The sequence below is a fragment of the Stigmatopora argus genome, chromosome 3 (genome assembly GCF_051989625.1).
Source record: "Stigmatopora argus isolate UIUO_Sarg chromosome 3, RoL_Sarg_1.0, whole genome shotgun sequence".
Taxonomy (NCBI): domain Eukaryota; kingdom Metazoa; phylum Chordata; class Actinopteri; order Syngnathiformes; family Syngnathidae; genus Stigmatopora; species Stigmatopora argus.
This window is the reverse complement of record NC_135389.1, coordinates 16,117,642-16,131,600: the sequence shown is the minus strand read 5'-3', so window position 1 is coordinate 16,131,600 and position 13,959 is coordinate 16,117,642. Positions and strand designations below refer to the sequence as shown.

The 13,959-nt window shown below is 42.7% G+C and overlaps 1 protein-coding gene across 4 annotated transcripts in view; it reads left to right on the top strand.

Annotated features, from left to right (window-relative positions):
• Nucleotides 1–13,959, top strand: part of vwf (von Willebrand factor) — a 29,101-nt gene that overhangs the window by 12,617 nt on the left and 2,525 nt on the right. For all 4 annotated transcript variants that reach the window (XM_077595424.1, XM_077595423.1, XM_077595422.1 and 1 more), the window contains 38 exons: nucleotides 143–362; nucleotides 517–639; nucleotides 715–826; nucleotides 887–933; nucleotides 1,078–1,214; nucleotides 1,984–2,122; nucleotides 2,617–2,717; nucleotides 2,801–2,996; nucleotides 3,200–3,415; nucleotides 3,662–3,908; nucleotides 4,235–4,326; nucleotides 4,456–4,607; nucleotides 4,911–5,014; nucleotides 5,088–5,226; nucleotides 5,307–5,441; nucleotides 5,780–5,929; nucleotides 6,039–6,179; nucleotides 6,267–6,365; nucleotides 6,568–6,724; nucleotides 6,877–7,044; nucleotides 7,278–7,413; nucleotides 7,539–7,839; nucleotides 7,997–9,113; nucleotides 9,216–9,320; nucleotides 9,545–9,688; nucleotides 9,755–9,889; nucleotides 10,079–10,237; nucleotides 10,364–10,410; nucleotides 10,508–10,685; nucleotides 11,026–11,255; nucleotides 11,485–11,674; nucleotides 11,774–12,115; nucleotides 12,362–12,594; nucleotides 12,794–12,896; nucleotides 12,970–13,041; nucleotides 13,242–13,346; nucleotides 13,438–13,643; nucleotides 13,788–13,937. In XM_077595424.1, the coding sequence (XP_077451550.1) occupies nucleotides 143–362; nucleotides 517–639; nucleotides 715–826; nucleotides 887–933; nucleotides 1,078–1,214; nucleotides 1,984–2,122; nucleotides 2,617–2,717; nucleotides 2,801–2,996; nucleotides 3,200–3,415; nucleotides 3,662–3,908; nucleotides 4,235–4,326; nucleotides 4,456–4,607; nucleotides 4,911–5,014; nucleotides 5,088–5,226; nucleotides 5,307–5,441; nucleotides 5,780–5,929; nucleotides 6,039–6,179; nucleotides 6,267–6,365; nucleotides 6,568–6,724; nucleotides 6,877–7,044; nucleotides 7,278–7,413; nucleotides 7,539–7,839; nucleotides 7,997–9,113; nucleotides 9,216–9,320; nucleotides 9,545–9,688; nucleotides 9,755–9,889; nucleotides 10,079–10,237; nucleotides 10,364–10,410; nucleotides 10,508–10,685; nucleotides 11,026–11,255; nucleotides 11,485–11,674; nucleotides 11,774–12,115; nucleotides 12,362–12,594; nucleotides 12,794–12,896; nucleotides 12,970–13,041; nucleotides 13,242–13,346; nucleotides 13,438–13,643; nucleotides 13,788–13,937 (6,828 nt within the window). The remainder of the gene's footprint in view (nucleotides 1–142; nucleotides 363–516; nucleotides 640–714; nucleotides 827–886; nucleotides 934–1,077; nucleotides 1,215–1,983; nucleotides 2,123–2,616; nucleotides 2,718–2,800; nucleotides 2,997–3,199; nucleotides 3,416–3,661; nucleotides 3,909–4,234; nucleotides 4,327–4,455; nucleotides 4,608–4,910; nucleotides 5,015–5,087; nucleotides 5,227–5,306; nucleotides 5,442–5,779; nucleotides 5,930–6,038; nucleotides 6,180–6,266; nucleotides 6,366–6,567; nucleotides 6,725–6,876; nucleotides 7,045–7,277; nucleotides 7,414–7,538; nucleotides 7,840–7,996; nucleotides 9,114–9,215; nucleotides 9,321–9,544; nucleotides 9,689–9,754; nucleotides 9,890–10,078; nucleotides 10,238–10,363; nucleotides 10,411–10,507; nucleotides 10,686–11,025; nucleotides 11,256–11,484; nucleotides 11,675–11,773; nucleotides 12,116–12,361; nucleotides 12,595–12,793; nucleotides 12,897–12,969; nucleotides 13,042–13,241; nucleotides 13,347–13,437; nucleotides 13,644–13,787; nucleotides 13,938–13,959) is intronic.

The following is a 13,959-nucleotide window of genomic DNA, read 5'->3' as shown; positions in this document are numbered from 1 at the left end:
AAAATCAGAGCACAATCTGTGATGAATGAAAACTGGATGACATCTTCAGCCAGTTTTATGACTAGTACTTTCCAATCTTAAGCAAAGGGTATTGAGACAATTGCTTTTAAGTAAATAATACTCCTGTATCTCCTTCTTGTAGATTCTGTCTAGCTGCAGCGTATTGCAAACATCCGCCCTGTTCCTGCGCTGCGCCCACTTGATATCACCCAAGGCCTTCCTAACCCTGTGCCAGGAAGAGGCCTGCCACTGCGGCCAAGCTGATAGCGAAGACTGTTACTGTCCAGTCCTTCTTGAGTATGCCCGCACATGCCACGCCCACGGCATGCTTTTGCATGGATGGCAGCAGGAGAGCGAATGCTGTAAGTCAGTTGATTCTTTTCAAGTTATGTGAAATACATTGATTGTGGCCACACGCCATCAGTCTTGGAAAGGATCTGACCAATCGCATTCAAGTTTTTTCCACTTTGTTACTTCCTACCTGTGAAGATAAGAGTATATTCTTTTTCCAATCAGTTCCCAGATGTCCAATTGGAATGCATTACAGTGAATGCACCAAGTCCTGTTCCACAACTTGCCACAGTCTCAACATCCAGGAGATTTGCAAAGACGAGTGTGTGGATGGTTGCACCTGCCCCGGTGACTCTACCATCCATCAGTTTTCCAACCCTTCAACTTTGAGTCAATGTAAATGAATATTTATACGTGTTTCAGTGGGTAAAGTATTGGACGGTCACCGCTGTGTCGAGGTGTCTCAGTGTTCCTGCGTGCACATGGGGCGGCACTTCCCTCCAGGCTCCACCATCTCTCAGGACTGTAACACCTGGTAAGTGGACACACACAGAATTTTCAAGATGATAGCCACATATTGTGTTTCATTCCACAGTGTGTGTCGGCATGGCTCGTGGGAATGCACCAATGAAGGTTGCCCTGGTAAGAAATGTTTTTCAAATGTGTTTATGATATGGCTCTTTTATTGGTTCCCTTTTTTTGCACGTCTACCTAATGAAATGTGTAGTACAGTATTATGTGGGCTTTGTGCATGGTGTGCATTTTGTGGTTTCATCTGCTGGGTAGGTGAGTGCCTAGTGGTGGGTCAGTCCCACTACAAGACCTTCGACAACAAATTCTTTACTTTCACGAGTCCATGTCAGTACCTACTGGCCCAAGACTGTGCCCAACAGGACTTCTCTGTGGTTATTGAAAATGTGCAGGTAAGTGAAACCCAAGTGTCATAAATCTAGTAATCTTGTAAATCCCATTTTATTATTGTGTTGAAACGTGTATTAACTTTATTATGTTTTACTGTGTCGAAAATCATCTGCAAAACATAATATTATATAAGAACTCGGAAAATCTAGACCAGGGGTCGGGAACCTTTTTGACAAAGAGAGCCACAAACAATTCATATTTTCCAATGTTATTCCTTGTGAGCCATACTACAAATTTAAAAGTCAAAATACATACATGTAAACGAGTGCCTTTTCAATTTTTGGGGGTAATTTCACCACTTTTAAAGTGGAAAAATATGAATATTTTTTAAAAGATTCTTATGCTGTTGCTAATCAATGAGAGGATGCATTCCAGAAGAGTCTACTGCAAAAAAAGAAGAAGATTAAAGCAGTTCTAGATGTAATATCTCAGTTCTGTCACCAGCAATTCCCATATTTTAGCTCACAGGTTAGCAAAGAGCCAGATGCACCCATCAAAAGAGCCACATGTGGCTCGCGAGCCATAGGTTCCCTACCCCTGATCTAGACTATCCCTCACCAGCACCCAAACTGGTCACAATTAGCAATACTTTGCAACTAATCCCCTCCTTCATTTTTAAAAGTATACACATAACTAACATATCAAAGTAATTTTCTCTTACTCTTAAATTGAATGCAGAAAAATGACATGGCCTTTTCTTTCAGTCACTGTGTGACTTTCTCTAAAATGGTATTACTTTTTTATTATTTACTGCCTGCTTTCAATTTGCAGTGTGCAGATGATCAAGATGCTGTGTGTACACGCTCTGTGACCCTCAGCCTGCCAACACTGGAGAACATGACAGTGAAACTAAAGCATGGGGGAGTGGTTTCTGTCAACGGAATGGACATCCAGACCCCCATGCACCACGGTATGGCATTTTGATTGGGAGCAGCTGCCTTGTGTCACCCAAAGACTGTGACACACGAGAGTGTACTCAGTTTCCTCTGATAATTCAGAGAGCAAAGACCACTGTTCTACTTAAGAATTCAAATCATTGAGATACTATAACAATCTTGGTCGCTGATTAGAAACATACACATTATTAATATCGTTTTTTTGTTGTTGTTTTATTTTCAAAGTTGAGGGACTGCACATGTCTGCAGACCAAAGCAACTAATTTATAATGCAGTCATTTAACTCATTGATCACCATTGAAAGTGGTAGATGTCCAGTACATTTTGCCAACCAAGTTTACATTCTTTAGTGTATCTAGATGGTGAGTGAACTGATCCTAGCACAGTCAACTCTGGGCAAGAGGTGGGGTTAACCAACAATAAATAATTTTTCATAAAGTGTTTCATTCAAAAATTTTATTATCGGTTTTTTATACAACAAAATGGAAATTAACCTCAATGATTCCAGGTCACTTGCATATCCAGAGATCTTTCCAGTCATCAGTGCATCTAAAATTTGGAGATCACCTGCAGATTGACTGGGATGGGAGAGGCCGGGTCCTCCTAAAGGTATGATAAGTTTGTAATGGCACTTTTTAAAATTCTGTGAGGAACTTGGATAGAAGTCCTAAAACAGCACCTTCTTTTTTCAGCTTGGACCACGCTGGGCAGGACTGACTTGCGGTCTCTGCGGTAACTTCAACGATAACCAAGGCGACGACTTCTTGTCCGCGTCCGGGATGGTCGAGTCGAGCCCACTGGCATTTGGTCATTCCTGGATAATCAACGGCGACTGCAAGCCTGCCCACAAATCTGCGACTGATCCATGTGTTGTCAATCCCAAAAGAGGTGAACACACAACAACACACCCATCAAGTCTAGGTTATTCCTCACCAGCATCCCAAACATGCCATATTAGCAATAATTTGCGACTAATGCCCTCCATCATTTTTGACAGTTTAAACTCTTAACATGTCAAAATATTTTATGTTTCGCTTATGAATAAACATTTAATTTGATGGGAAAAAAACTGCAGTGACCTGTTTCTTCAGTTCGGTATGCAGAAGAAGGCTGCTCAATGATGACGTCAGATGCGTTCGTCCCATGCCACTTCTTGGTCAACCCGGCTCCCTTCCAGCGGTTCTGTCGTCACGATGTTTGTTCGTGTGAAGATGGCGAGGAGTGCCTCTGCTCTGCTCTGGCCTATTACGCAGCTGCCTGCACCTCCAAAGGAGTGCTGCTCCACTGGCGCAGCCCATCACTCTGCCGTAAATGCACTTCTCACTTGTATTGAAGCGAGGTGCAAGAAGTAGCAGAGATATTTGGCTTTGGAGTGAAATTTTAGGATAAATCTTAAATGCTCCACAACCTTTCAGAGCTAAATTTGACCTCTAAACACTGGAGTGCAGTTGTCTATCTTTTCAGACTGATGACATTTTGTCACTACCTTCCTCTGAGTATTCCTAAACTAAATTGTTAGGGTGAAACACCTAACCAGTGATTTCAATCCACAGAGATGGAGTGCACCAGAGGCCAGGTATACGAGGCCTGCGGAAGCATGTGCGACCGCACTTGTCGTTCCCTGTCTGGACCCGAAACCGGTTGTGGAGGGGAGAGGGTGTGCGAGGAAGGTTGTTTTTGCCCTGCTGGGAAGTACCTAAGCGACTCTGGAGAATGCGTGACGGCAGACCAGTGCACGTGCCTGTATGATGGACAACTTTACCAGCCGAATGACTTCTACGCTGATCACACCAGCATTTGGTCTCTGCATTTAACACATCAATGCACACATTGCGAATCACATAATAAGAGCTCTGTAAATGCAAAAAAGAAATGAATAACACATTTTATAAGTTCACCCCTAAAATTGATGCAATCAGTAGTTCTTCATCTCTGCAAATTACAACTACAGAGTGCTCTTTGTTTACTATGGTCCTAACAGCAGACATTTTATTCATCAACATGTCGGAGCACACTGAAGTGTTTCGTCCAGATTTGTTAGAAAAAAAAATCTGAATTTTCCTTTTCAAAATACATATGGAAGTAATTTGACTTAGGAGTATTTCTTTTCACGTTTGTATTTACAGCTACTGTGAGAATGGGTCCATGCACTGCAGCGCTGGAGAAAAGAGCAATTTGCTGTCAGATCTTTTCTACGACGACTTGACACCCTCCAGAGGTGAAATCCTCAATTCTTGAAATGGATTGCCACTTTTCTATACACACTGCGGCTTCTTGAATACACTTTAAAAATAATTCCTGGATCAACTGCCCTAAAAGTGATGCTTGTTGCCATCTGCACTTGCAGAAAGGCGCTCTACACTATGTTTCCCTCCACTGGTCCGTGCAAAGTGCGGGGTGGGGGAAAAAGGCCTGGAATGTGCCAGAAACTGCCAGAATGTGGACTTTCCCTGCGTCTCCCAACCTTGTATCCCTGGTTGCCTCTGTCCACCTGGCACAGTAGGTGGCAGTAGTTTCATTTGGGCAATTGATCTACTTTTAGTAATAAACTCCCGGAAGGCAGAGATTGTATTCAACATTCTAAGAGAAACAAGTTAAAAAAAAACAAAAAACGTGTGCATTCTTATCTGGCATTGTTAAAAAATATACCAGTAACTTATAATTGTCGTAGAATTCAGGCGTTTGACTCCTGATGAGGAACTTTTTTAAAAATCTTAACCCATTTTATAGAAAAGCAGGATTTGCTATGTTCATAAAGTCTTGATTAAAACCAATCTATACTCTAACTGAGTAATATTTTAGGTACGCCATCATGGAGGTTGCATTGTGCCTGAGCAGTGTCCTTGTTACCAAAACGATAGACCTTATGAGTCGGGGAAAAGCATAATGGTGGACTGCAACACCTGGTAATCTTATTTATCTATTTTTTCTACTCTGTTCTTACCGACAGTGGCATTATGTTGTTTTGCTTTTCTGCAGTGTATGTGAAAACAGGAAGTGGGTCTGCACTAAGAAATTTTGCAATGGCGTGTGCCGCACCGTGGGGGAGTCGCACTACATCACCTTTGATGGCCTCAAGTACTCCTTTCCTGGTCTATGCCAGTATGTCCTGGTACAGGTAAGACCAGTTGAAAGAAAGATATTTTATGTCTTGTTTTATATAGTCCACCTTTTATACTGCACCTTCATTGCCAATAGGACATGTGCAATGGCGAAGACGGGAACTTCCGAGTGATTGTCGAGAATGAAGCCTGTGGTATTGTAGGACATCGCTGTGCCAAGTCTGTGTTAGTCTTCTACCATGGGGGATTAATTGTGATGAAAAATGGCGAGGTAAACATACAAGAAACAGTTAGGAAACTTCACTCTACATGCATTTTACCACACACACACACACACACACACACACATACACATATATATATATATATATATATATATATATATATATATATATACATATATATATATATATATATATATATATATATATATATATATATATATAATATACATACATACATATATGTATATATATACATATATATATATATATATATATATATATATATATATATATAGTTTATAATAATATTATTAATATATTACATCTAAAAAAAAAATTGAACATGCATTTTTGCTATCATTAACATATTTTGCCTCTTGCTCAGGTCAAAATGAAGACACCAGTACCAGACAGTGCACAGGTAGAGATCATCAGGTCATCAGGTCAATTCTATACGCTCCTTCTTGGGAAACACATTTCACTCAATTGGGATCGGGGAACTAACCTCATGGTCCACATTGCAGCTGAATACAAGGTATGCCTGTATTATTAGCCCATACATTTTTATATGTACATACATCTACTGTATATGTTTTGTGTAACCATTGGCTCCCTTTGGTCCTTTAATCTTACCGTATATGTAGGGTCGAGTGTGTGGTCTGTGTGGCAACTTTGATGGAAACGTGAATAATGACCTTGTCAGCAGTAACAATCAGCTAGAGGTGGACTCTTTGCACTTTGGCAATTCTTGGAAGGTCACTCCTAGGTGTGCTGATGTCACCCAGGTAACGATTATGCTTTTGTGGAAGAACTCTTTTTAATATTATTGTATTGCACCTCATGTTGCACTGCATATTGGTTTTTTTTTACAGTTACAAGGTCCCTGCAATGACAACATTATCAAACTGGTAACAGTTGAGCAGTCGTGTCATATGCTCACTGGTGACCGCTTCAAAGATTGCAACAGCCAGGTGAGTTCAAATGGCCAAAAGCTTGTTTTACATTAGGTCCAAAGTAGCTCCAATTAAAAGCAAATGCAGTTGAGACATTTATCATATATTTCAAGGTTTGATGCTCAGGTATTTGTTTTAAATTTCATTGCTTGTGTGAATGTACTGTATATAAATATTGCAGGTGTTCACTGTGGTTTCTCGCCTTCATCTGTATATTTAGGTGGATGCAGAGCCATATGTAGAAATGTGTGTGGAGGCAGCTTGCACCTGTGCAGCAGTGGCTGACTGTGGTTGTTTTTGCGACGTCATCGCCGCCTACGCTCAGGCTTGTTCGCAGAAGGGTGTAACTGTCAGTTGGAGATCCAATGAGCTTTGCCGTGAGTGTGATGAGTATCTTTGATTCTCACTGGTCCCTTTTTATCAGCAGCATCAATCAGTTTAGTCTAACGCAATATCTTGACATGCATGTTTGCCCTCAATTTCCTGCGGACACAGCCACAAATGACAGTGAAAACCTTTTTCTCCATAGCGATGAGCTGTGAAGAATTGAACCCAAAAAGTGCAGTGACAGGAGAAGAGTTATGCCAGTGGCGGTACAACGCCTGTGGCGCTGCCTGTCCCGTCACCTGCCAGCACCCCGATCCCCTCCATTGCTCTCTGGAATGTGTGGAAGGATGTCACGCTTACTGCCCTCCAGGTGCCAAACATACTCTCCTGCATTATTTTCGATCTTAAAGGAGATATATTATAAAGCATTTACTTTTGAATTGTTTGTCTTTTTTCTCACACATGACATTGCAGCAAGGTTGAGTCAAAATACACAACTTTGAATCTGCAGTTGCACTACGTTTAATGAAAAAATCGTGTCAACTTTCTATTCAGTCTTAGAACTGGTAATGTTGTGTCTTACATTTATCGATCTGTTCTTAGGCCAGTTGTTAGACGAGGTGACCATGAGGTGTGTTGAGCCCACTCAGTGTCAGGTGTGCACCCATGAGGGTCAAAGAATCTCCCATGGCAACAAAGTCATCATCAGCCATCATGACCCCACCCACTGCAAAATATGGTAAGGAAAGCTGGGGGGTCCTCATTTCCTTAGGGTTATTTTTGTAATTCAATAACAGACTGGAAGAGGGAATGTATTTACAATTTATATTCTGTAATGTGCTTCCTTTCTGATTTTTCCTTAAGCCACTGTGAAAACAACACATTAACCTGCGAAGCTTGCAACACCTTAACAACTGCCACACCAACTCTTCCTCCCGCCACCCTCACAAGCGTACCAATGACCACCATGATGCCTGAAGGGACCTGTGATCGTGCAATGGATCTGGTTTTCCTGCTGGATGGCTCCATGGCATTGAGTGAGACAGAATTTCAGGCCACTAAAGAGTTTATACTGAGCGTGGTAGACCGCTTTCGCTTGGGCTCTGCCCACACTCGAGCTGCCGTGCTGCTTTACTACTCTGGGGTCAAAACCTATGAATTACAGGTATGTAAACCTAGAAAAAAGTTAGTTTCACTCACAGAGATAGCACTTTACGAGCTACTTACCAAAATCTTTGCATATACAATTATATACATTTAATTTATTTACTTATTGATGTCAGCTAATGTGTTCTCCTCCAACTTTTCCATTGTGTCTATAGGTTCAGAAGTGGCTTTTCAAAAAGACCGTGCACGACCTGCACTACGCTGGGGGCCCTGTTGCCTACCTGGACGAGGCGATCAAAGATATGTCATACAACATCTACGACAAGAACAAGCGAGAACACAGTGGCCGCGTGGCTGTCATTTTGACAGCCAGCACCAATCCTCGCCCCATGCGCCCATTCATTAACCTGATGCGCAGGAAAAGTATTACTACACTGGCCGTGGCCCTCGGTCCCGGTGTGAACATGGGGCAGATTACCGACATCATGAAAGCCAACCCCGATAATAGGGCCTATGTACTGAGTAGCACAGCTGAGCTACCCGATCGCCTTTTAGAAGTAACTAACTACCTTTGCACGTTGGGTCTGGAGCCAAAGTCCAGCATAACTACTACAACCCTCTCACCTCGTCCAGAACCTTTCCCTACCAAATATTTCACTACCACTTCTACCTCTGCTTCCATCCTATCTCCAATCACCACTACACCATCCATGTACATACCTCCAACTAAGGAAGTGACATTCATCATTGAAGGCTCAGATTCAGTCGGAGAGGCCAATTTCAACAAATCCCTCATGTTTCTAGAGGAAGTTCTGATCCAACTGTCCGAGAAGAAGGAGTTCATCCACATCACCATCATTCAGTACTCGGTCAAAGTTACCGTGGAGATCCATCGTTGGGATCTGAGGTACCAAACTGTGCTGCTGAAACAACGTCTCTGGGAAATTCGTTGGCGGGGCGGAAGCAAGACCAACACGGGCGCAGCCGTGTCTGCAGTGTATCAGGACACAGTCACCGTCCCACCTCCACACCATCCTGTCCCTCCACAGCTCGTCTTCCTTGTGACAGAGAACCCACCCACAGACACAGTGACGCGCCCGCCGTCCCTGAACACCCAGATTCTTGTGTACCCCATTGGCGTCGGCTCCCAAGTGAAGGAGATGGACTTGTTCCCCTTCAGCTCACCACAGCATCCAATGATGGTGGAAGACTACACGCATCTCAAAGAACTTGTTCACAGTGTTGTCAACATCACACACACCACTGTGACCCCGCGCTTTCCCACACTGGTACCTGTGGTTCACCCTACACTCTCCAACCTCCCCTTCACAGGTAGGCAACTTTCACAAAATGTTTCCATTAACCGCTTGCTTTTTTGCTTGTTTTTTTCCAATGAATCAATGTGAAAATAAAGTATGCCATTTTCCCCCACAGTGCCTTGTAAGACACCTGTAGATGTGCTTTTCCTGTTGAAGTCTGGAGAGCAGATCGACGACATGAAGACTTTTGTGAAAGCCTTTATCAACACAGTTGATATAGGTAATTAACACTTGCCGGTGAAATACTCATACAAATGTTTCAATTACAGGAACAGACTTTTTATACTTGAGGGAATGGGCCACAGGTAGAGACAATCACCCAAACCAGCTGACACCAAGAAGGAAAGCATCTTAAATGAGAAGAAATCATTGCAAAATAAAACTTGACAACAAGATAGAAATGGCTAAAACCGGTGAAAAGTTTTCTATGATGTCTCCCTGCAGGTCCGAATGGCACTCAGGTCAGCGTGATTCAGTACAGTAACACCGTTACCACAGAATTTACCTGGAGCAGAGAGCACACGAAGCCCCAACTTAATAACCTGGTAGACAACATTCCTAGAAGGAAAGCAGGAGCCCCTTCACTCGGTAGACGATACAGAAACACATGATGCTCACACTTCATCGACACTTACCGCTGTGTCTCTGGCTCAGGGTCGGCACTGCGATATTCCATCCAGGCAGCCATTAAGAGTGGGAGAGTGGGCGTGACCAAGGCTGTGGTGATGATAGTGACTGACAAGTCGTCTGATCGGGTCCAAGAAGCTGCGAGCGAGGCATTGGCGGCAGGTAACTAATTTAATTCCTCCTATTGCTAACTTCTAAAAATTGGGTCCCTTCACTCCCTGCTTGACTTAAAAAAGATAGCTGTATTACTTTTTTAATAAACATTTTGCCAAAAAATATTTGTGAAAGACAATAAAGGCATGTTTTTCAGAATTAAAAAATGATTTCAAGATGTGTTGTCTTGTCCCTCAGGTGTTTCCGTATTCCCTATCGGTGTGGGGCCAAACTATGACCAGAACGAGCTGGCAACTATCGGCCTCAAACAAGGCAACAGCCTGCACTTAAAGAGCATGGACCAGTTACGGATTCTGCTGACTTTGGACCACAGTTACGCAGAGAGAATCTGCAGAGGTGCCTGTCTCCGCGTACACATGGACATAGCTGAAAACTATTCAACTCGTGGCAGCATTGTTGTCGTTTTTATAATATCAGTGATTATGACAATAGTTGTTAGTTGTTATTTGCTTTGGCTCTCAGCTGGTCCACCAGGAGTTTGTGTAGATGACAGTGGCATCCAGAGAAAAGTGAGTCATGGACCAGAAATGGATAACTTGCATTGTTACTGTACTAAAATACTGTTGTTACACGATTTCCTTTGATTCTTAAACCTGTATACCATAGCCTGGAGAATCCTGGCTACTGGACGACGGCTGCCATTTGGTGCTGTGCCATCCCAGCGGAGACATGACCATGCAGAGCCACAAAGTCAGCTGTGATAGACTGGAGCCACCGGCCTGCAAAAACAACATACTGCCTGTGAAAGTCCAGAAGGCGTGCACCTGCCATTGGGAATGCCCATGTAAGTACACCTATAGGCTTCACTATTACTGTACAGTACCATTTTGACTGTTTAAACAAAATTTCTATCATTGTTATTGAGTGATATATTATGAAATTTAACAATAATCAAAAACAGAATTTTGGGGGGGAAATGAAAAAGTAAAGATTGCATTACTACGTGACAATTCTGATTGCTTCTGATTTATTTGCCATTAACACTTGGTTGTTTCATGCTCTTCCCTGTATACACACTCAGAAAATTTGTCAATTATACATTAAGCATAATTTTTAGTTTATTTATAAACTCATCATTCTGGCTCTTTCCCTGTTGAATGTTGACTGTGTATGTTTTTTGACAGGCATTTGCATGGGCAGCTCCACCAATCACGTTGTGCGGTTTGACAGCTTGCCACTCAGGTTGGATGGGGAGGGCCTGTGTTCCTATACCCTCTTGGCTTTCAGCGAGGGTTCCGAGGTCATTCTTCACAACGGGCCTTGTCAAGACACCAAACAATACAATCATGTTTGTATGAAAGCCATCGAGGTGACGCATGGGTCGCAAAAACTCCTACTGAAGGATGACGTTACGGTAAGTGAATCGAGTTAGTGGTGTGCATCCCTTCCATCTTCAATTTGTCTGTATGTTGCCTTCAAAGAAAATTATTTGGGCGGCTATATTTTCAAATTCACATTTGAATCACATTACAAAATGAAGTTGCTGTTCCAAATACCCAATAATTTATTAATGAAAATAATAAAAATTGTCAGGGGTGCCAAAACATTTTCATCCTACAGTATATACAACTCAATTTGTGAAGGCATCACTAGGACAACAGGAGATTTCACTACCGTGGAGGCACGCAGGTCTAGAGCTTGTGCATTATGGAGGGATGATGCTCCAACTCAAGTCCGACATCGGCTACGTTCTGACGTTCACGCCGCAAAGCAACGAGTTTACCATTACGCTGCTAAACACCAGCATCAGCGGTCAGACAGCTGGACTCTGTGGTAATTTAAAAAACAACAACAAACACATGCATTTACTTTTTTAATGTGTGTGAATCAACCTACAAATGATTTATTCTCATTTATTATCTTACCTCACAGGGGCTTGCGGAGAACAGTCCAGCAATATTCTCTCCTTGCGCAACGGCCGCCCCACCTCCAACCAAATGAACTTCATCTCTGACTGGATGGTTGCTGGTGACAAGGGCGTGTGCCTGCCGAAAAGCAAGGTGGTGTGCTCCCCTGGAGCCGCCATGGGATGTCAGGTCCTGCGCTCGCTTGTGTTTGAAGCCTGTCACGCACATATACCTGTTCTGATGTTCCTTACCAAATGCGAGGAAGAGACTTGCGAGGAATCAGATGTCTGTGAACATGTTTCTGCGTACGCACTTCTTTGTAGGCAGAGGGGGGCTTGTGTAAACTGGAGAAGCCCCCACATATGCCGTAAGTCTGTTATGTGGTCAATTATTGGATTGTATCCTAATTACATTAATGCTAAAGCATCTTTCATATTTTTTGGAATTTTGCATTGCCAAGACATTTTTTTTACACTTTCTACATATAAACTATTTTTACAATTCCATTCGTTTAATTGATTAACTCATTGAATTTCACTATTCCTGGAATATGTACAACGTTTTCCCTTGTCACATTCGATTTCATGCTACGAATAAACGCCATCTCTTCTAGCCTTGCAGTGCCCTGTCACCATGGAGTACCGAGCGTGCCACACCGGCTGCGTTGAAGACTGTGACAGCACACAGCTGATGCGGGGTGACCAGTGGGTTGCCACTGGTTCATCGTGCACAGACACACCCACTGAGGGCTGTTTTTGCCCAGTGGGGACGGTTCTTAATCATGGAGAGTGTGTGTCACCAGAGAAGTGCAAGCAATGTGTGGATCGTAGCGGACGCTCATATCAGGTCAATTATTCGATTTTTTTTTTTTCTTTTAAAAGATTAGATTTTTCAAAACAAAAAGGCAACGTGTAAAATAGTTACTTTGCAGATTAATAGGAGTATATTTTTTCTTGTGTTTTTCAACAAATGTTTACTATTATGAATGAACAATGTACAAGCAGTGGTATTGTAGTAAAAAAAGGCCTGTGGTGTGTATGCACAGTATCTAAAGACTTGGGTACCAGATGAGAAACCCTGCTTGATTTGCGTGTGTTTGGACCAACAACGGATCAACTGCACTGCTCGCCCGTGCAATGACGTGAAAGGCAATCATGCTTCATTTTACCTACTTCATTTCATGCCACCCTTTATAACTGAATGTTTATATGATTTATGTAGCACCAGTGTGCGGCCCTTGCGAGAAGCTGACGGAGAAGAGGAACTCTAAGTGCTGCCCGGAGTATGAATGCGGTATGTATACTGCAAAGTAATGTTAAAAAAACACCGTTTTTTTTTTGCTTGTCTGATAAACACAAGATTTGAATAGCAAGCCATGTTCAGATTTCCCTCCACATTTTGTTCAGCCTTACTTGTATGCACTCATAATATGCATTTGTCCTTTTCCATCTGAGACTTCAGTGTATCAGTCTTCTCCCTCTTTGACTTTTTAGTGTGTGATCAGTTGATCTGTGGAGTTCCCAAGGTACCCCGCTGTGAGGATGGTGAAACACTGGTTTTGAAAAACCCAGGAGAATGTCAAGCTATACACGAATGTGGTAAGACACACACATCCTTGGAAAAAAACAAATTCACTCATCAGTGAACACTTTGAATTTACAATGGCTTCATCTCTTTTTGACCACCCAGTTTGCCAGAAGGAGGCCTGCGCTCTCAGTCCTACCCCAGTTTGTGCCGCCAATCGTAGGCTGACAGTAAAAAAGACAAAGTGCTGCGATGCTTTCGAGTGCTCCTGTAGCTGCCAGAACTCCACCCGTACTTGCCCGGCGGGCTTCATCACGACGACTAAGACGGACGACTGCGGCTGCACCGAGACCAGCTGCCTGCCGGACAAAGTCAGTTTGTTACAATTGACTGTTTGTACACATACTACTTGAAGAAAGAGAAAACATTCATACAGCACAATAACATGGAAGGATCTAGCATAATTTTTTATTAACATTATAGTGGAAGTTTTTAAATAAGTGCTTAATAAACAGGTTTGCGTGGTTGGCGACGTGGTCCATGCAGTCGGCAGCAAATGGGATGAAGGATGTGAAAAGTGTAGGTGCAGTGAGCTGCGGGACAAGGTCACGTCATTGCACATTGCTCAGTGTTCTGCGCCTGTGTGCCAACGGAACTGCCCGCTGGTGAGAAAAACTAAATTATGTA